A 22,477-nucleotide genomic window follows, 5' to 3' on the forward strand; every position below is an offset into this window, starting at 1 on the left:
TGTAAATGATACTCCCCAAAGGTTGGATTGTTGAAAAGTGGGTCATCAAAGATAAAATACTTTGGCTCCGCTCTCGTTCATGCTTTGTCCCCAAAGGTTGGATTGTTGAAAAGTGGGTCATCAAAGATAAAATACTTTGGCTCCGCTCTCGTTCATGCTTTGCCCCAACGCCATCATAGGTAATGAGAGGATAAGGATGTTGGCATTTACTGGATTTCAATGAGACGGCACCGCCCAGGAAACACATTGGATCATATTACACTAGTGTTTGTTGGGATATGCTCACACTTGAAAAAAGGTGCGCACCTCGGACAAATGCCTTGGAGACTTGGAGCATGTTCTACTAGATGCAACATTATCTACTTAGTTCACAACCCCCATGCACTTGCACTTGTATTTTCGACTACCATGATCACTAGAAATTTTGAGTAAAGCAGGAAGGAATAGTGTCATTTTAAAACTAAACATACTTTATCTATTGATAGTTTTCTCTCTCGGAGGCTTACAGAAGAATGTAAAGGAAACAGGCATTCAACAACTTCAGATTTTGTACAAAGATAATTTAAAAATAATAACATTGCCTATTACAAGTACAACCACCTCTGCTATCAACTCAAGAAAACAATTATATTAAAGGGACAAATAAAAAAGAGTAAAAAAGAACCATGACATCAATACATAGAATAATGGAAGAGTTTATTTGTGGTTTACCTTGTAAAGCACCTCCGCAGGACAGAAAGAAGGAAACACACGCAAGGATTGTGGAAAGGAGATGTGTGCAAGTTTCTGTGGGTAAGAGGAAGTTAGCAAATATGGAAATGTACTATTCCACTTCATTCAACAAACATGGTAAAAAGTAAAAACCACATTCATGGGCAATTCAAATCCGAGTATTTAACAACATGTCACTTTTTGGGTGTATTAACTGTTTTTAAAACTTCTTATTTCTCCTTTTTACCCTTTCATTTGTAACTGCCAATTTCTTCCACAAATAAATAATACGAAAATCTAATGTGCGCAAGCTGTAGGTGTGTGTGTCAATCGAGACCACTCATCAGGCAAGGGTGCGTGTGTATTGCTCCAAGATGTACTGCAATCAAATAATACAATTGTCTTATAAAAAAAAAACCCATTTGTCCTTTCACAATTTCACAATTTGAATTACATCAAACAAAGCTTAAACATGATATTCAAAATTATCAGAGATGCATTTTAAATTGTTAAAGCTGTATTGAAATTAGTTGTAATCAACATACATTTTTTCCGTTTTTGAAGTTGATGTTTTCCATATTGTTTTGGTCTCTCTAGAAATTCATCTCACTTTTAATTGGAAATTTGTAGATTTTAGATGAATTTTAGTTATTTTGATTAACCCACTACTCTTTTGGTAACTGATTTAGTTCATAGTTTTTTTTTTGTTGGTAGTTGGCTTCTTTAGTTGGGACTAATAAAAGAGGTCAAAATTGTAAAAGTCAGCCTCAAATTTGAGACAGATGTCAAATTTCAGTTTCTATGGAGGAAAAACAAAAAAAAAGTTTGTTATTTCCTCTGAACATAAGAAATTTGCGTCTGTGTACCTATACCCAATTTTCTGCACTTCAAATTAAGGTGTTTGTAGTCCAACCCAAAGGCCTAAAGCCCAAAAAAACTAAAGCCTAAATTGTAGTTGGCCCTAAGTTTTTGTTAAAGTGCCCGAGCTTTTTCTTTGCCTACAGTTCATCAGCCAACTCGGTCTTCCTCTTCATGCTAATATCTTCAACACTTTATCTTCATGTAATACACTTTGTAGAGGTACATTTTAGTCACGACCTTACAATCTCGTAGAATAGGGTTTGTATAAGATGTTTGACTGAATTTAGGTCGGTGTTTTGAGTTGCCTACGTATCCAGTTCTCTGATGAATTGGAATCAAGTTAGACGTAGTTCATCTTGAGTGATTAAGTTGGAGATTGAGAGAATGTGAGCCTCCCCTTGAGAATGGAGAAAATGCCTCCTTTTATAGGCGTAGATCCCCCTTTTGCACTGTTTTGATGATTGCTTTTACTCCTTCCGTTACGAAGTAATGATCTGTCATTAATGATGTTGTTGACTAGCTGCAGCAGTTATTTCCTAGGTCGTATACACGACCTGCTTATAGTCTGGACATGTGGTCTGCCACAAGTGGTTAAGAGTGGAGGGTACTGACATAACCCCCTTTCTTTATATCAGTGTTTGTAGAATAGTGGTGTAAAGAAAGATAATAAAGGAGACTACGTGTCTGACTTGGTTGAAAATGGAAATTGCTGCGAAATGAATTTTCTGTGTTTGTAGGCTGGATGTTATTTGTTGCTTAGAGCTTTGTTGGGAGTTGATGTGGTAGTTCCTACGTCATAGTGCGCAGATCGTAGCTCGAAGTGTGTAGATCGTAAATCGTATATCGTATATCGTAGTGCATAGATCGTAGTTCGTAGATTGGATTTGGCTGATAATTAGTTTTTGAGTGGTAATTACAGTTGAATCAAGCTTAAACCTATCAGAGGTTTTAAGTTGATTTACGGTCCTTTTGGGAGCACTGTGGATTGGATTTGACTGATGATTAGTCTTTGAGTGGTAATTATAGTTGAATCAAGCTTAACCCTGGTGTTGGTGTTAAATTGATTTGTACTCTTTTTGGGGGCGTTTTTGTTGATAGTTAGCCTTTTGAGGGAATCACTATGGTTGATAGCTAGCCTTTTGGGGGCGTCACTATGGTTGTTTCCCGTTGAGCGTCCTTGATTGTGATTTGACATCGTAGTGCGTGGTTCGAACTTGATCCTTAGCAGGGCGTCAAGCTGGTTGGTTGATAGCTAGCCTTTTGGGGGCGCTATTGTTGTCGTAGATGCCATTTGAGTTGGCTAATTAGTAAGCCTTTTGGGGGCGTTACTATGATCGTAGATGCCAATTTGGTTGGCTGATAGTAAACCTTTAGGGGCATTACTATGATTAATAGTTAGCCTTGAGCTGGCATGCTTATAGCTAGCCCCCAGTTCGTAGTAGAAGAAGCCCTTTGTGGGTGTTAATGTTGTTTAGCCCCAGTGTTGGAGCTTGGTTGACATGTTTAGATGGTAATAACTTGTCCTAGTTCGGAGATAGCTATGGCTAGCCCCCAGTTTGATTGGCTTGCAATAAACTGCAAGGGAGTGAGCTTCCATTTTGCAATTCAAGCGACTCACTGATTTGTAGTATATGCGAACTGTCGAGGAGGGAAATGCGTGCTTTGAATTGTTATATCTGATTTGGGAACACTTGGATGCTTCTCGATTTGGAATTATTTATTCTTTGATTCAAAAAAGTATTGCTTCCCCTTGATTTGTTATTTCAATTGATGATGTATATGTTGGCAAATATTTGTGTGTGGTATAACTCCATAGCGAGCGAGCTTTTTAGATTGATTGACATCATTGACGCGAGCTTTGTGGTGTGGTTATTATGGGATGACCTGGAATATTGATGTTCGTTCAAGCTCTAGTGAAATGATGATAACCTGTGTACAAGCTAAACTGACAGTGATTGTGTTCGAGTTGAACTGATAGTTGGAATATTGGTTGCTTCTTCCAGGTTGTAGACTTGCTCTGACCTGACTTGAGGATGATTTGATCTGAGGACGACCTGACTTGAGGAAGACCTGAGTTGAGGATGACCTGATCTGAGGATGACCCTGACTTGAGGACGACCTGTGCTGAGGATGAGCTGACGGGGATGAGCTGACTTGAGGACGACCTGACTTGAGGACGACCTAACCTGAGGAAGACCTGAGTTGAGGATGACCTGAGCTGAGGAAGACCTGAGCTGAGGATGATCTGATCTGAGGATGAGCTGACTTGAGGATGACCTGACTTGAGGACGAGCTGAGCTGAGGATGAGCTGATCTTTAGCTAATTGGAGTAAGTTTGGATGTATTTTGGTATTTTGGCCATAACTTTGGCTATAGCTGTCACCACCGAGCTTCGCTCCGTGGTGGTCATTTTTAGGTCAAAATCCACTGTTTTCTCTTGCAAATTCACCTTTTTCTATTTTTGTTCGACCTGAGCTGATGATGCGTTGATCTGATGGACGACCTGGCTGAGGACGGCTTGGAGGAGGACTACCTGGCAGAGGACGATCTGGAGGAGGATGACCTGGCTGAGGACGACATGACTGATGACGACCTGGCTGATGGACAACCTAGCGGAGGTCTTTGCATGAGATCTGGCTGAGGTTTTGATATAGCTCTGTGATGAGTTGTGCTGGTGTGCGCTTCTCCTCATTGATATAGGTCCATAGATTAACATGTTCTGAAATTTCTATTTGAGATTAGTTGAACCAATACCTTAGTTGACCTGGTAAGGAGCGACCTGTAAACTGGATTTGTCACACCCCAAATTTCCAGACAATATTTAAAACAATTATATTTAATTATCTGGAAACCCGGGGTGAAACAAAACCTAAAATCCTGTTATCAAACACGATATATACAAAACTGAAATCAAAAGAAAACTAAAAGGAACAATCCTTAAATTACATTATTAAACTACAAAGAAACTAACCAACTCTATTACATCTGTCTCAAAACAAAACCGTACCCTTCAGAAAATCTTAAACCAGAAGACTCCAAGAGCAACTCCAAATCACGTGTCCTTATCCACTGCACTCTACTATCTATGTTCCCAAGAACACACCCATATTGCAAAACAAAGCAAACATGGGTTAGCAAATTAAATTTGCTGGTATGAGTAGACTAACCACAAAATATATATAATAATCTTTCAAATTAATAAATATAACATTACCAACCATTTCAACTTGGAAGACAATATAGTTCCGTTTTCTAAAACGGCGTGTAGTTTCTTCCCAAGTAAGATTTCACCCCCAATATACAAATTCCAAGAATCTCATATAACAGTACTCATCATTCCCACTTTTCAAAATAACTTACAACATAAATACCACTTACATTCCATTTATTAAAATGCACATATGATAACCTAATTAAATATGAGTTTGGTATACCTTACCTTTAAGCCAACACGTCGTCTTAGGGTAGGATATTTACGTCCCTGCAGAAAAAATTAATAGATCCTACCCTCCTGCAAAACAGAGTTAGACATCACAATAAAATGATTTATCTCAGCCAGTCAAATTTTAATTCATAACCAAACCTCATTTAAGACATTTAAGTCTAATTGATATAACCTGGTTCGTCCCGCATATTCGGGGAATACCACTTATCATAAAACCTATATCAAGGGTAGTCATTCATATAACATCATTACGTCATAAAGTTTATGCGTGCATAACCATAGATCTCAGACTATCACAAGTCATTAATATTTTTGTAATAACATATCAAGTTATAGTCATTTCGCAGTCACATAGAAATCACAATCATTTACTAATATTATTCACAGTCACACTTCACATCCATAACATCACACAATTCATATACTTTTACTTAAAAACCACTCGTCTACTTATGAGAACAGGAAAATATCACACCCAAGGAGTACATTCATCCCTTGTGAGTATCAACTCATACAAACCACGTATATATTTCTCATAAGAAATCATATACATCACATGCAATAACAACATCACACGTAAAAATCAATATTTTACTTCACTTATTAATTATCTCGTTGACTTATTTATTAAAAGACACAACCCAACCTTTAATTCCTACTCTAGGATTTGCACTACACACATTTGCTAAATCACACATATCCGTGTGCCTCACTCACACCGAGTACCACTACAAGACATATGTCCCAAACGGGATATCGCCTCCAAGAAACATACTTTCATCTTGTAAACTCGTAACTTGTGAGTCACAGCCATCTCTGGGCTTCCGTACACATAATCATAAAGCCTCCTTTGAGCATAACAAATTATCATGTCATTCATGGCACATTCAATGAATACCTTGGGTCATTCCCGCCACATTCAAGGAATACACATCATAACACTAACGAGCCATTCATAGAACATTCACACTACAAGAAAATAGGGCTTTAGCCACGGATTACCCGAAACGTTTGCCACGGACCAAAGCTGTCGGATAATTAGCCACGGTTGTTCTCCATTGGTATTGTAATAGTTGTTGTAGCATGGGATGATGATATTTTGCAACCTTTCTCCACGGTTAGTACGCGTAGGTGTTCCCATGGTTTGGACCGTTGGATCAGATCCTTCACACTATCTATTCTCTCCCACGGCTATACAGCGCCGTCATTGCTCCAAAATTGCTCCAAAATTATGGGCGTGCACCAAAATTTCCAGCCCACAAAAACTCAAAATATTCAGAGAAATTTAGAAACTAATCTCACCTCTAGATTCCACCGCCTCTGTCACCATCTCTCTCATCTTCTGCCCTTTCAGTTCGTCCACCACCACCACTTGCACCTCGCTAACAGTTCGTCACTACCGCTTCTCTCACGATGTCTCTCATCAAACATCAAAGGTAATGCTTACAACTATTTAATTTTTAAGTGTTTATTTTATTAAAGGTTTCTTTTTTTTTTTTTTTTTTTGGATGGAAATTGAGTAAAGGGTGTTTTTTTTTGTTGTTATTCTTGGCAACTCAAATGATAACAATAAAAAAACAACTAGATGGAAAAAAGACAGATACCTGTATATAAACATAAAGATTAAAACTATACCTTGGTCCTGGAACAATGAGAGTACACGCGCAAGTGAGGGGAGCCGTTATGAGTAGCTCGAAGAACATTATTCCCCATTAATTTGTGTCAAAGAAGAGCACTGATAGGGGAAGAAAGAGGTATTAGGAATCAAAATAGCAACAGTAGATATCTTACATGCAAATGACTGAATTAAGACAAGGTTTCACTCCAATGAGGCAATGACATACTTATAGTAATCTGGGTTGGGGACAAAGTTTGTAGTATTCAGCAGACCATAGTTCCCGCCAATTAACGACTGTCTGCAGAAGGTCTTGTGATTGAAGGTTGATGTCATACCAAGTTGATCTAAATACACAAAATCAAACTCTTGGCCTTCATTGCCTTCAACTTTATCTTCAAACTATCGGTAATCAAAACTCATCTTTTCCATCTCAACTTACATACGATTTTCACTTTGGAATTAAGTGTGTTGTACGTACCACCAACAAACTAATTGAAGTTGTAGTTTGATATTTGTCGTACGTTAGATTAAAGTTAGTATTTTTTTTAAGTTGGGCTTTTGTTTTTTCACTGTTAGTTAATTGGGTTTCATTTATTTGATTTATTTATGTGGATGTTGCCGTTTTCACTGGTTTAGTTCGGTTTGAGATTTGAGTGCTTGATTTGTTTGCTTATTTTAACTTGTATGATTGATGGTTTGCTGATAATTAAAGATGGTATTGTTAGTTTGTGATGAAATTAAGGTTGAAGTTTGTTAAGTTTTGATCATGTTACTACTATGTTACTGCTTTTGAGTGTTTTTCCTTGACTGTTTGTTTCATGGATGTTTTTTCAGAGAACAATTTTTTTTTTCTAACTATATATAGTATTAATATATAACTATTAAATTACTGATTTTTTGTTGGTTTGAAACATATAGATAGAAACATATTTAATTGTTACGCATTTTTTTCAGCTCAAGAAGGTACGCCTCAGTGCTTATAGGGTTCTCTTGTAGCGTTTTACTTACTACGGAGGTGAGATGTCAAACTATGAAATGTATTTTGTTATTGGTTGTATGAGTGAATAAAACAACTATGTGAAATGGGTTTATTTAATTTTCAATTTAGCTCATTTGGATATGCTCTCTTAATATATATTTTTTTCTAATCAATGTGACCTCCCTAGATGGCCGAGTTTTAGTTTTCTTAGTTTGAGCATATTGCACACATTTATTTATTTCAAAAATGGATTTACATTGATATTTGTTTGGTTACTGTCTCTTTTGCTTTATCTATTACAAATATATATTTTTCATTACAAATTGCTTAGGTTTTAAATACATATTCATGTGATTTTTGCTAGTCCGGTAAAAATAATTCATTTTTAGAGATTTTGTTAATTTGGTTAGACATTTTTTGCTTGAGATGAGGGTTTGGGATAGGTTTATTCATGAATGGATCATGCTATTTATCTTGTATATAGTTTGAAGTTTTGAACTTGTGTGATTTTTGTTTATTTGTAGATACGTCATGGAGGGTTTTTCTCCAACTGATAGAAGTAGTTGGGTCAATTTAGACTGCCATGACACCCGCTTTATAAATGGGGTAAACTATTTTATGGACTTTATGGTAAAAAACTACCGTAACAAGCTCTTAATGCCGTGTCCTTGTCGTGTGTGTAAAAATGGAGGGAAAGCAAAAACCTACGAACTCGTGAGGTATCACATCTATAAAAACCGATTCAACCTAACATATTTACACTGGATATTTCATGGTGAAGAAAGACATGATCCGAATGTGGTGTCCCATGGGAACTCTAATCTGCATGAGATGAATATAAATGATGCATTTACAACCGTGGTTGAAGAATTTGGTGGTGAAGAGTTAGATTCATTTCTTGGAGGTCTCGGAGTTGATAATGGAGAGGCACCGAGCATTGATGATGCTGAATCAATATTGTCAGATAAGAACTTTGAAGAGGCCATGAGTGCTTTGTATCCTGGTTGCAAGAATTTCACTGTCTTAAGGTTTGTCATAAAGCTATTTAGAATCAAAGTTACACGTGGGTGGTCTGACATAAGTTTTACTGAGTTGCTTCAGTTACTTAAGGCAGCGTTACCGGCGGATAAGAAAGTTCCGAAAGACACGTATCGATCTGAAAAATTAGTTAAGGAGTTGGGGCTAACTTATGAGAAGATCGATGCATGCCCAAATGATTGTATTTTATATTGGGGGAAGAAAAATGAATTGTTGCAAGAATGTCCTACTTGTAAGGTGTCGAGATATAAAATTGCAACAATTGAGGAGAGAAAAAACCGTGTAAGACTACCTGCGAAGCAGTTGCGGTACTTTCCAATTGGGGATAGGTTGAAGAGAATGTATGGTGTCGGTTGGGTAGCCAAAGCTATGTGTTGGCATTCTACAAATAGATTGGGGGATGGTGAGTTGGGTCACCCAGTTGATTCATCATCTTGGAAACATATTGATAAGATATACCCAAGCTTTTCTTCCGAGCCACGTAATGTTCGATTGGGCCTTGCCAATGATGGGTTCAACCCCTTTGGAATGCAAAGCACATCGTATAGTTCTTGGCCAGTAATGTGTGTCACATATAACCTCCCTCCTTGGCTATGTATGAAACCGCAATTCACTATGCTAGCACTGCTCATTGAGAGACGACGACAACCTGGTAATGATATAGATATTTATTTACAGTTGTTGGTCCATGAATTGCAATCCTTGTGGGATAAAGGAGTGTTAGTCAAAGATGCTAATAGGGGTGATGTCTTCAATATGTGTGCAGTTCTCTTATGGACAATTCACGACTTCCCAGCTTTTGGGAACATCTCTGGATGTAGGACTAAGGGGAGATATGCTTGTCCCCCTTGTGGTTTAAATACATCTACTGTGAGACTTGTTCATGGGAGAAAAAATGTTTACCTTGGTCATAGACGATTTTTGCCGCAATTAGATCCAAATAGACTTGATGTGAGAGAATCTACTTTCAACAAGGAAGAAGAGCTCAGGTCACAACCCCTGCGTTTGTCTGGGGAGAAGGTTAAAGAGTTAACTCAGAATCTCAAAGTGAAATGGGGAAAGTTAAAGAAAAGGAAACGGGGAGGTGGTGACTCCGAGGATGAGGAAGATGTGGACAGTGATTCTAGTTTTTTGAAGCAGTCAATATTTTCTAAACTTCTTCCATATTGGGAAGAACTCCCCGTTCCTCATAACATTGATGTGATGCACACTGAGAAAAACGTATGTGAAATTCTTATTGCTTTGATATTGGACACGAAAAAAACCAAAGATGATCTCAATGCACGCAAAGACTTGAAACTTTTGGGGATAAAGAAGAAGTATTGGGTGACAGACAATAATCGTAAAAAGCGTGGAGTGTTCTGTTTTACACTTGCCGAGAAGTCTTTGTTTTTTACCACCTTAAGAAACATGCGCGTACCTGTTGGTTTTAGTAGCAATTGGAAGATTATTGTCAAGGAGGGGTCCATGGAACTCAAAGTAATGAAGTCTCATGACTATCACATTCTAATGCAACATTTGCTTCCTGTATTGATCCAACATGCATATAAAGATCGGAAGGAGGCCCGGGCTATTATATTGAGTTTTTGTACTTTTTTTCGTGCTTTATGCTCGAGGAGAATTGATGTTGATTCTTTGGTTATACTTGGGATGGGTATGGCCAGAACCTTATGTGAGCTTGAGAAGATGTGTCCTCCGTCGCTTTTTATCATAATGATGCATCTTCCCATTCATTTAGCCTATGAGGCCCGCGTGTTAGGACCAGTGTTCTATCGATGGATGTATGTCTTTGAAAGGTATACTTAGATCAAAAACTTTTCACATGATTATTTGGTTTTATTTCTCGTACTTTCTATTTAAGTTTTGTTATTTAAAGGTTAATGAAGCAGTACAAGGATTATGTTATTTAATAAAATAAAGCCTTAAGGTTGCATTCTTTGAGCGATACTTGAAGGAGGAGACAATGATATATTGTGGAGGATATGAAGGAGGGGGTGGCCTCCTTCAAAAGCTAGAAGAGTGCACCGAGGGTTTTGAGGTAACAATGCCTCCTGGTTTGCTCGATGAAGTTGATGAAGTAGGTCCTCTTGGTCCAAGTAAATGTTACCTTTTAGAGGGTGTTGAGTGGGAGCAAGCACGTAAGTGGATATTGAAAAGTCATCCAAAGTATGAGATGTGGGAGAAGTAAGTCTATTGTAGTTTACGTGTATGGTTTTTTCAATTACCAAATAGACATTTTTATATTATTTATTGTGCTTTTATTAATGATATTGAACAGAGAGTACAATAACTTCTTCGAGGTCTGCAAGAGAAACACAGGAAGAAAGTCTGGCCAGTTCAAAGTACCTGAAAAAGACGAGTTCATGCCATGGTTAAGGAGAGAACTTGATGTTCAAAACCAGAAAGATGACGAGCTTATAGAAATAGCAAGGGGACCAGCACGTTTTGCTATAACATATGAGAAGTATGTAGTCAATGGTTTTTTATTTGTCACCAAAGATTATGAGTTGACTAGAAGAAACCAAAACAGTGGAGTTTGTACCAAGTGCCCAACTACCTTTTCGCCGAAAGTGCTAAGGATAAAAATCCTATAGAATCATCTGCTGAATACTATGGTGTTCTTAGGAAAATTGTTCAATTGGAGTACCCAAATACTGATTACAAACCAGTGTTATTCAAGTGCGATTGGGTTAAGCTCCCAAACGGTGTAAAGGTGGATAATGAGTCAAAACTGTTGTCGGTCAATCTATCCAATATGCTTGGTTCATCTCAAATGAATGACGAGCCATTCATTCTTACTGAGCATGTATCCCAGGTCTTTTACTCTAAAGACCCAGTCAATCTTGATTAGCATGTGGTTATTGAGGTTCCAAGAAAGGTTTACTCTGATATGGACTCAACAAGAGTAGTGTCAGAAAATATAGTTGTGGATGAATTGTTCGCGAGGCCTATCATTCCAGAACGTATGGAGGATGAGTTGATCTTTAATGAAGAGAATATGGTTGCTGCTGTTGAGGTTATCAACTGAAGAAAAATACCTAGAAAGAAATGAGATGTTATTTTATTATATGAAGTCTTTTGTTCCGAGAATTACATATTTAAACCTATTTTGCTACTTTTTTTGAATTCATATTTAAATTAGTGGTTCACATTTTTAAATTAGTGTTTCACATTTTGACTAATTTCTGAATTCATTTTTTGTTATTTGTACATTGATCCTTATTGTATTGATCATTAACTTAATCAGATATGCAAGTGCTTGTTTAATTTGCGTGAGTTTAGTTATCGCTTTGTACTATGGCTAGTAGCACATCCCCGCATTCATTTCACCCACTAGAGGACTCCCCAACACTAACACCGGTAATTAGTTAATAATTCATGATTATCGATTAAGTTAATTATTTCCATTTCATCCTTGTATAACATCATCGGGTTTTGCATTATCGTGGGTGGAGTGCGCACTTCACGACCAAGGCCAGATAACACTAGAGGTCCTACTCTACCTATATCCGATCATTTGGAAGAGGGGCAGAGAATTGAACTTTGGCTTAATATCTATAACAAGCCTGATTTCCTAAAGAAGGTGTCAGCAGGCTATCTAGTGAAGCTACTCGCCTTGCGGACTGTGAGATCCCATGCTTCTATAAGGATTGGCCAACTATGATGAAACTTAGTAAAGGAACTCACTATAACATAATCATTAAAAGCTTGAGCGACACTTTTGTATTTGTTAATGGTGACGAAGACAAGGTGGTAGACTGTAAGTATGTTCGGGATAAAGTTATGGCCGCATGGAGGAGGCACAAGGGTGAACTAAAAAAGAAATATGTTGCTGGTAAGGATCCAGAAATTGTGAAAATGAAGGCACCGATGGAATCCCTTTGGAGGATTGGAAAGCTTTTGTGAATCATTGTCATTCAGATGAATTTAAGGTACTGTCTTAGACATTCTAACGATATACTATACGATATGCACCGTCCTTACTAGCTTATAAGATGCAAAGCAAACTATAACTTAATTTGTGTATGTTATGTAGGCATTAAGTTTATGAACCGTGCAATGCAAATTGAACCAAACTGTGGGGGGAGGACACCAGCACAAGTTTATCGCCGTAAAATTGCAAAGGAACAAGGTGTGTCAGTGGAAGAAGTTGATCGGGGTGATATGTACGTATAAATGCACACACTTAAAAAAACTGGTACACCCCAACGACAGAGTTTGGCAGTAAGTCTTTATTTTATATGTTTTTTTCTTGGATGCTTAGTCAATGCATCACTTACATATATATACTATTTAAAAGTATATGCTTAGTCAGTGATACATCTGTGTTATCTATGTGATTTTAGATTTTTTTTTATGTTTTCCATTGAATAGGATAAGATTTCTCAACGTTCCCCTTTGAACTCTAACACGACCTCCAACTCCGACTTTGAAGCATGCGACAACAATGATGTTGGACAGAGGTATGAATTTATACTTTGCTCAATTTTATTTTTATTCCTCGAATTAAAATCTCCAAGTACAGGTTGTTGGTAAAGACTCAAGAGGGCACATGTGGGTCATGGGTTCCGTGTCTCTAAGTCTTCATTTAAGCATTGGCTCCTTATAGGAAGAGATATCAGAAACAGATTAAGGTCACTGAGGAGTTAAAAAATCAGTTTGAAAAGAAAATTGATGAGTTGAAGGACTCATTTGATGGAAAAGTAAATCAGATTAATGAAACAGTGCAGAATCTTGTCCGCCAGATTGCCACCCACATGTAATTCCCCTGTTGGACCCTCTTCTTCTGGATCACATGATATATTCTCTCAGGTACGAATACATATGACTTTATTTTATTCTCATAGTAATAGTAAAATTTAATGGTTTGTGTATTTGAAATTTTAACTAATGTTATTTTATTTTATTTTTTATCTATTTTTGAAAGGACCTGATTACATGAATGCTGAAGTCAATGTGAGAGCCTTTTGGCCCTTGAGAAAGGTTGCATCTGGGAGGGTGAAAAAAGTTGATCCAACATTGAAGATTGGAAATAGAACTTTGGGGGATGGAAAATTCTTGGTTTACATTGAGGCGATTATTGTGGGTTCTTGCGAATTGCTTGAGCCCTATAATCACTTTCGCACTCTTTGGTCAAGTTAGGCGGGGACATGTTATTTGGCCTAAGGAATTTCTGCAGTTTCTCCCCCCTCGTTGTTAAAGGCCATTTCCCCTTTTTTAGTAGACACATAGTGTCATTTTCATCTTGGACTTGGAAGTATTTTATTTTGTATTAATCAAGTCAGGATTTTGGACATGTTACTTTGCTTTCTGGATACGTTGTTTTGTTATGGATACTTCCAATGTGTTATTTTGTTTTATGGATATTTTGGTTGTGTTATATGTTGGATGAGCTTGTTTTATAGATATTTTGGTTGTGCTATATGTGGTACTTGCAATTGTGTGGTTGTTTGTTTACTTTTTCAGGTGGCGGGATTCTTTGTACTAATCTAACCCTTTTTTAGCTCCGCCAACGCAAACTAGATATTTGTGTTGCTGGTCATAAAGGAGGAGGGAAAAGGTGGAACTGATTGGTTTTTGCAGGTTATGAAGTGAAAGCAACCTCACCTGTCCCTTGAAGCACAAGAATATGCAGGTTTAGTTCTCGAGTTGAATAAGATAGTGTCTACAATTCAAGTGTTTGGTAAGTATTGCGTATAGCCTTGTTACTTTGATAATTATCCATTTTTTTTCTTCCAACGAACACTGAATCTCTTGATAGTTTCTTGAAGGTGAGAATTTTTCGTAGCCTGAGAGGTTTGAGTTTTCTGGAGGTTTTTCTTGGAATCCAGAAAATTCCAACCAGTCCGTGATGTGGAGATGGGAATTTTCTGCAGGCCAGTCACTGTAAGTACATCTACATTGATAGTGCATTAGTGCCTGCTTACGTCATTGACAATAATTTTTTCTCATTCAACCTCTTTTGTTCGCTTATGTCATGATTACTATGCAAGGAGGCTATGGGAGGAGCAGTAAAAACATCACAATCAAAATAAGCAACATGTGGATATGGAATCAGTACCAAGTCTGCAGAAGGAATCAGTACCAAGTCTGCAGAAGGAATCAGTACCAAGTCTGCAAAAGATGACCGCAGAAAGCCATGGTAGAATTTTAGGCGAGAAACCTTTGGAGAGAAGTTACAAAGATTCCAGCCCATTCATTGCTTCTGCAGATGCCGTTCAATTTCAGTTTAATCTTTCAGATACATTTACAAAACCTGCATCACTTGTGAGTGGTGTATCTCTTATATATGTTTTTCCTTTGAAATTTACCTTAAAGTAGTAACTTTGTGGGCAGGTTCCACTGTCTGCTCGGATGCAATCACCATATATTTTAGAAGTGACTATCTATTGCCCTTTTTTTTCCCACTTCCTTATTCCATACCAATTTAACTCTTTCATGAGGATGACAATTTCAACTCTGTTGTTGTGCACTACTTGCAGATGGAATCTGTCCTAAGTCATTGTTTTGTTATGAGCCCCAAAGAATTTCCTAAAGCCACAAATGAGGGAGATGATGTCTTTCTTTGTGAGTATGAATATGATGTCCATTGGCACAGTTTCAAGCGTCTCGCTGAGATTGATAATGGAGATGAGGTATGTCTCAGAAACCAGAAAGTAGCATTTTGTCAGATTAAGTGGAAAGTTAATTATGCAAATCTTGTATATAACTAGTGTATACTTATATTGAGGATTCTTGTTTTAATTTTTTAATTTTTTTTCATTTTTCTTGCATATTTTGTCTAGTGCATGCATTTTTCTAATCAAATTCCAGAACTATACAAAAAGATAAAATGTATAGGAAACTGTTCTCTAGGAATTACATTGTGAAACTTAATTGTACTTGTATCTTATCGTGTGCTAGGATGATGGAGGATTTGACAATGATGAAGAATGGAATTCCTGTAAGGATTCAGGCTCTGATAAGGACAAAGACTTGGACTTAGAAAAAGAAGACCTGAAGGGATCATTTACTGGGCGACTGCCTACTCATCAATTGGCTGCAGTGCGTTCACTTATCTCTTTTATTGTATTCTTGCGTCCTTAATTTGAGGGGTACCAAAATGTTAATGCTTATCACGTTGTCTTTGCATGCAGAACTCACAGAAAGGGCAGATCTATGGACTTCAAAAAATAGGGTAAAAAAAGATACCAGAGCATGTGAGATTTCGCAAGCAATCTGTGCTGGAAAAAGCACAAGCAACATTGTTGTTGGCTACTCTACCTAAACATCTGCCTTGCAGAAATAAGTATGTAGCAGGTGTTAGATAATGTAGGTTGCTATTTTGTGCTTTTAGATTTAATAACGAGTTTGTTTGTATATGCCAGAGAAATGGATGATATAACTGCATTTGTCAAAGGCGCAATCTGTGATGATCAATGCCCAGGGCGCTGCCTTTATATCCATGGTGTTCCTGGAACTGGCAAGGTAGGTTCAAGACCATTTTCTCTGTGTTTTATTCTTTAAGTGGCTGGGAGATTAATTATTGTTTTAGTCTCTCAAGCTTGTGATCACGAGTATTTACTTTCTTTTCGGTTTCCCTCATGGAGTGAAAACCATGGTTGTGCAACCCCTGACCATAATCTGAAGGTGTGCTAATTTGCATTCTATCTGCTTTCTATTGCAGACCATGAGTGTCCTTTCAATGATGAGGAATCTAAGATCTGAAGTTGATGCAGGAAGTATTAAACCATATTGCTTCGTTGAAATTAATGGTCTAAGATTGGCATCTCCTGAGAATATTTACAAGGTAATGGAATTATGAATGTAATATGACTTTTGCTGTTTTTTGTATTGTTGTCTTCATTTTTAGTAATGGCTTGGTTTCACAGGTTATATATGAAGCACTAAGTGGACATAGAGTTGGTTGGAAAAAGGCTCTCCAGTTACTAAATGAGAGGTTTTCAGATGATACTAGAGTTGGCAAAGAGGATAACTAGCCTTGTGTTCTACTCATTGATGAACTTGATCTCCTTGTGACTAGGAACCAATCGGTAACTTTTACTCTGCATTTCTGTATTCTTTTTTGTTGTCACCATCATAGGACTTCCAATTCTTAACCATCTCTGTGACTGCAGGTCTTATACAACATTCTTGATTGGCCTACAAAGCCAAATTCCAAGCTGGTTGTAATAGGTACCATTTATTCTCATTGTACTTGCTTTGATCCCTTGTTATGCGGCCACTGAGCCACTCTAGTTTCTTTTAAATCAACTGCTGATACTTTTTTTTTGCAGGGATTGCAAATACCATGGACCTTCTAGAGAAGTTGCTTCCTCGTATTTCGAGTCGAATGGGGATACAAAGGCTGTCTTTTGGCCCTTACAACTATCAATAGCTTCAAGAAATCATATCAAGTTGTCTTAAAGGCATTGACGCATTTGAAAAACAAGCCGTAGAGTTTGCTTCGAGAAAGGTGAGTCCATTCATTTTGTTGGCTTTGTTATTTATTGTAAAATCAACTTTCTCAATTTATGATTCGTTGTAAATGTATACATGATCATAATGAGTTGCAAAGTTGTAATAAATTGCCCATCCATTTCAATATCTCGCAATGGCACTTCAGGTGGCAGCTATTTCAAGAGATGCACGTCGTGCCCTGGAAATATGTAGGCGTGCAGTGGAACTTGCAGACTACCGACTAAAGAAATTCCCATCCATCCAAGAATCTGCATCCGCAGGTATAATCAGTTTCTTACCTGCAACCCGAAATTGGTTTATCATTAGCTAGAACTGTAAGTAGTTGGGAGATGAAGTTGTACAATATTACTTTAAATTAAGCTACTCATATGGTTAATTGCGTCCATTCTACCTTATGCAGTTCCTAGTCATATTTGATTTTGGACCTCTACGACTTTAAATTAAGAAATTCCATGTTTGTATCTCAACCAGAAACTCAAGTGACTCCTGATGAAGTATTGAACAGTGAAACTGAAATTGAGATAAACAGTACTAATGTCCCAGAACATTGGTTAAGGAGGACAAGGAGTTTTTAGAGAAGAAAAAGAAGTTGCACGATCATGAGCAGCAACTTAGCAATGCCTTTAAGCAAGTAGTTTGTCTAATCTTTACTGTTTATCCTTGTTATACATTCCTCCATTTCTGTCTTTTCAATCATGTAGCTGAATCTCGTCCAAGCTCAGCTATATATTGGAGGGAAAATGGAGAGATAGGATTGGCACTCATAAACTTCCCTTCAAACAGTAATTATGGTTTCATTTACAATTCTAACTTGCTTTCTACGCTTTTAGATTTTGTGTGTCTTCTGCAGAATGAGGCGATTGACATTATTTTGGTCATGCAGAGTAAAGGGGATTGACTATAGGGTTATTTTGCAAAATGAAAATCAGCTAGAGATTTCCTTCACAAGAACATGGAATCAGATAAACGATTGGAGTCAAATGGTACGTCGGTATGCTTTCTTTAAGTATTAGATAGCATCAAGATTTCATACTATCACTTCATTTTTTGTACTTCAACTTGATAGTTACCATCCCTTCCTGTTTAATAAGGTAATGAAGAAGTAGAATACAAGGCCTTACCTGGTGGCCCAAGCAACGGTACTCACAAGGAGACAAATACTAATGGAGATCAAGAGGTTAGTATATGCTACTACTGTGTCACTCTGTTTAAGCAGCCTAGGTTAACTTCAGATGCTTTTCTAGGTCCCTATCCTTGAGAATGTCTACTGGAAGGAATTTGGCCTTCTTGTTTTCGTATGGGCTGCGTTCCTCGCTCTACAAACAGCTAAGGTACACTTTTTCAAATGTTTCAATCGTTACTAAATGCATATACGTCAAATTTTCATGTTTCTATTTGTAATCCATGTTCTGATAGAAGACCCTGCTTCTTTTTGACACAGAACAAGACAACAACCTGTTCGATTGCCTATTGGATTTTGAACTTAATGCAGGTATTTGTAGCTTTATTCGACGAAATGCTCGACGCTTTTTTTCCCCATTTCTTTTATGATGGTTTACATTATTAATGGAAAAGAAGGTCTTTGGAGGTAATGTGGAACCAATGGATCTTGTTTTATCACAAAGCATTTCCCTTAATACTATTTGAACCGGTAGTCTAAGTTGTTTCCATAATGGAAACTGATTCATGTTCTTTGGGAGATACTCGTATCGGGCAATTAGCTTGTATAATGGAAAGGTGGTAATTGCATCCAAGGGAGGCGGAACCTGGCTGGAAAGTGCATCGGCTAATTTTATCTGATTGCTTGTGGTATACTAGTTGGTGTGGTGGGCTCCTTGGTCTTGGTGGTGGATTCATATTGGGTCCTCTATATTCCGAACTTGGCATTCCTCCCGGTGTGTATCGGCCACCATTCTTACATTAGCTAGAACTTATGCGAGATAGAGAGGGCATAATATTAATTGGAACTATGGATCACCCCTACTTCTTTCCCGTCTTTAGTTTGCCTCCACAATTCCGCCAATATCTACATTTCTTTGGGTTTGGGAGAATAGATCCCTATCACCATCTCAAGATGTTTCGTCGATTCGGTGCACATCCAGAAATAAAATTGTTGACCCTTCGTAAAACCCAACTTGTTGTTCATAAAATAAATCAATAAATGATTGTAGTTACGTGTTTACTTATTTTTGCTAGACTTAATGTGATGGTATAATTGCAGGTCTCAAGTGTTACAACAACTTTTGCCATGGCGTTCTCTTCATCGATGTTAGTCGTGGAATACTACCTTCTAAAATGTTTTCCAGTTCCCTATGGTAGAGAAATTATGTTATTTGCTTTTGTCATTTTTATATTTATTATATATGTATATCGTAGACCTACCGTAAGGCTCCTCGAGCGTCGAGGTAGCGCCGCAGGCACGTCGACGCCTCGCGGGCCGTAGGCATGGGCATACCCTAGTATTTACATAAAAGGGAAAATAGAGTTAAAGTTAGTAACGAACTTATACTTTCAGAAATTTTCTAATCGGCCTTATGGTGAACTTCCTTATATTTATGGTTGTGTATATGTGTTTTGTCTTATCTGGTTAATCTCTTTACTGTCAGGTAATTGAGATATGTCTTATTTCCGTGATTACCTTGGTTATTTCCTTTGGGTTGCCACTTCTTAGGAAATCGGTCCTTGCGAGGAAGCAAACGCTAATTCGATATAGAGTGCACGTCGTCCTCGGGATTGTATGGGAATTATGTCAATTTCAACGGTCGATCATATAGTGTAACCATTCAATCATAATCAATATGATCATGACATACAATAAGATGGTCTGCATAGTTTGGATAGTACAATTAGTGATTTTTATTTACACAAATATAACTTTACGTAGGTGGACGACAAGTACCAAAATTCCTCCAATCTTTTGAAGTTTAGGAGGGCCTTAGAAGTAGCAACTCGCCTCTCATGCTGGTCCAACCACTCTCTCAGTAAGAATCTCCATCATCTCATCTTTTTACGTACATTAGTAGAACATGTGGCATTTTTTCTTTGGAGTTTCTGTACATAGCTTATAGAAATTAGAAATATATGTTACGCACTTACACATGATGAATGCGACTTGATTGGATACAATTAGGCAATGTAGAGCATCCCAAGTTCAACGAGTTATGCAGAGTAGATGTCAAGCCCAAGTTAGTGGAAACCACTGTCCATTGATTAATTTAATTTCCTTTAGATGGTATTTTTTAGAGCAAGTAAAAACAAAGTGAGATGCTAATTTAAGTTTTAATTGTAGCAAATAGAAATGCTCTTACTATGTGCTATGACTTTTTTCCATTCATCTAGGTTCCGACTTTTAGACTTATGGGATTTTGACTTTAATATTATTTCCTTGTGATTCATTTGTATGTAGGTATTTGTATGCAGGTGGATGCTCATGAAAAGGTTATTAAGGCTAGGGTTCTATGAAGCTAGGATTTCAAATCATTTTCGTAAGTATTCAAGTGCAAGGGAATGATAAAACGTAACGGAGAAACATGTGCGAGGTGAACTAAGGCATTATTATTTGTACAGGGTGATGAAATATATTGAAAAATATTTGGAAATTCATACTATATTGAGTTTGTGGTAATAAATGCTACATACTTTTTTTTTTTTACTTGTATGAATATTCGTCTCTTTATCTATTTTTTTAACAAAGGAATTTTGATTGGGAATGTGGTTTCTTTGTAATATTGTTATTAAGATGGATGGATTATTAGTTGGATTGAAAGGTAAAAGTGGATAAAACTAGTATATATATATATATATATATATATATATATATATATATATATATATATATATATATATATATATATATATATATATATATATTATTTTTTTTTTTTAATTCTAAAATGTTTTAGCCACGGCCAATGTCCGTAGATAACGCAAAAAGATGTGTGTGGCAGAGGTACTTTTACCACGGATTATGCAACAGCTTTTATCTCTCACAAAAATAATTGCAGCGGATTATGCCACGGTTATTATCTATGGCACTTGCCACGGCTTATGCCATGGTCGAGCGCTGTGGTAGTTGCTACGGCTATTCCCACGGTCATTATCTATGGCACTTGCGACGGCGTTTGCCACGGTCATTCACAGTGGCAAGTTCCTATGGCTTGAGCTGTTGCATGGACTGTCGCAATTACCCACGGTCATTCGCTGTAGCTAATATTTTCCCGATAGGTCAAAACCCCACAGACTTGCGACAGCCGATAGCTGTGGCTAAAGCCCTTTACCCATAGTTTTGGTCCGTGGCTAAAAGTCAGCTTTCTTATAGTGTCAATGAATGTCTTGAGTCATTCCCGCTACATTCAAGGAATACACAAACCTACATTCCCGTACATTTAAGGAATACGACCAACCCGCAAGGCGAATACCTTAGTTCATCTCTAGTGTAGTCCAAACTATTGGGTCATTCATGGCACATTCAATGAATACCCGGGTCATTCATGGCACGTTCAATGAATACCCATCTATCACATGACATCATAAGTCATAATATCTCATTACCAAATCCTGAGGCGTGGAGAGTTCTAAAGATGTGGGAGACACATTAAAACATTATTATCACTTATAATTATATTAGCATTACTCATGTCAAAACAGACCACACATGCATAGAGTCATTTTCGCGTCAAGGCAAATCAAGCACTTAAATATCATTGAATGTAAACAAACTTATAATCAAACAAATACAATTTACATAACCACACTCATATATACAATATCGTAAGCAAATAGTTCATTAGCCCAAATTCAAGTCCACACACATTAATGTCCAAAACAGATCTACATATACTAAAGTCTATATTCATATACAACTTCTATCTCACGCATATCTATTTATGTAGTCTCAAAACAACAGTAATTTCTAACACAATCACATAGTTATCAAACATAGTTATATATATAAATATATATATATATATATATATATATATATATATATATATAGTGGCTGCACTTTTGTTCAAAGCAGCCTACGTATCCAAATCTTTCAGGATTGGAATCAAGCCTTCGTAGTTCTTAACCAATTCTCCAAATATTTTAATAATCACGATAAAAGAAAACATATAGATATTTATTCATTCCACACCAATATTTCCACAATAGTAAGAATATATCGAAAGTATAATAACCACTGACCACCTAATGCCATCATATAACCACCTAACTATATCCATTTTAAATTTTAGCTAATTCTAACAACCTTGTTAATCCGTGCCTTGACAGACAACCCACCATTGGATCTGCCTAAACTTTGTATATGTCATTTAACTGGATATCAAGGATCTACGGATTTAAATTTGAGGTCAACCCGATA

At 37.1% G+C, this 22,477-nt stretch overlaps 1 protein-coding gene, 1 non-coding gene and 1 pseudogene across 3 annotated transcripts; all 3 read left to right on the forward strand.

Annotated features, from left to right (window-relative positions):
* The first annotated feature begins 4,066 nt into the window (after positions 1-4,066).
* On the forward strand, positions 4,067-11,680 carry LOC147486569 (uncharacterized). Its single transcript, XM_086573774.1, has 6 exons — positions 4,067-4,190; positions 8,396-10,448; positions 10,573-10,836; positions 10,931-11,116; positions 11,278-11,458; positions 11,504-11,680. The coding sequence occupies exons 1-6, from the start codon at positions 4,067-4,069 to the stop codon at positions 11,678-11,680; spliced, it is 2,985 nt and encodes a 994-aa protein (XP_086429900.1).
* A 2,193-nt stretch (positions 11,681-13,873) lies between these two features.
* Positions 13,874-20,788, forward strand: LOC147486570 (origin of replication complex subunit 1-like; annotated as a pseudogene). The gene is made up of 18 exons (XR_015202103.1): positions 13,874-14,335; positions 14,414-14,538; positions 14,646-14,919; positions 15,135-15,287; positions 15,556-15,696; positions 15,789-15,940; positions 16,020-16,119; positions 16,319-16,441; positions 16,524-16,685; positions 16,770-16,827; positions 16,929-17,107; positions 17,258-17,372; positions 17,814-17,894; positions 17,996-18,095; positions 18,204-18,289; positions 18,357-18,443; positions 18,554-18,604; positions 20,519-20,788. The product of XR_015202103.1 is annotated as an origin of replication complex subunit 1-like (transcript).
* On the forward strand, positions 15,195-15,272 carry LOC147486571 (small nucleolar RNA snoR28). Its single transcript, XR_015203419.1, has one exon. It is a non-coding gene; the product is annotated as a small nucleolar RNA snoR28 (small nucleolar RNA).
* Positions 20,789-22,477: the final 1,689 nt, after the last annotated feature.

The sequence above is a fragment of the Coptis chinensis genome, chromosome 7 (assembly GCF_015680905.1).
Source record: "Coptis chinensis isolate HL-2020 chromosome 7, ASM1568090v1, whole genome shotgun sequence".
Taxonomy (NCBI): domain Eukaryota; kingdom Viridiplantae; phylum Streptophyta; class Magnoliopsida; order Ranunculales; family Ranunculaceae; genus Coptis; species Coptis chinensis.

What these genes read in the sequence shown, in the direction of transcription:
- LOC147486569 (XM_086573774.1), top strand. Translation starts at nt 4,067, where the DNA reads ATGGACGACCTGGCTGAGGACGGCTTGGAGGAGGACTACCTGGCAGAG. An exon ending in TGATGGACAACCTAGCGGAG is followed by an intron (nt 4,191 to 8,395) that starts GTCTTTGCATGA and finishes TTCATGGTGAAG; the next exon opens with AAAGACATGATCCGAATGTG. An exon ending in TGGATGTATGTCTTTGAAAG is followed by an intron (nt 10,449 to 10,572) that starts GTATACTTAGAT and finishes AATAAAATAAAG; the next exon opens with CCTTAAGGTTGCATTCTTTG.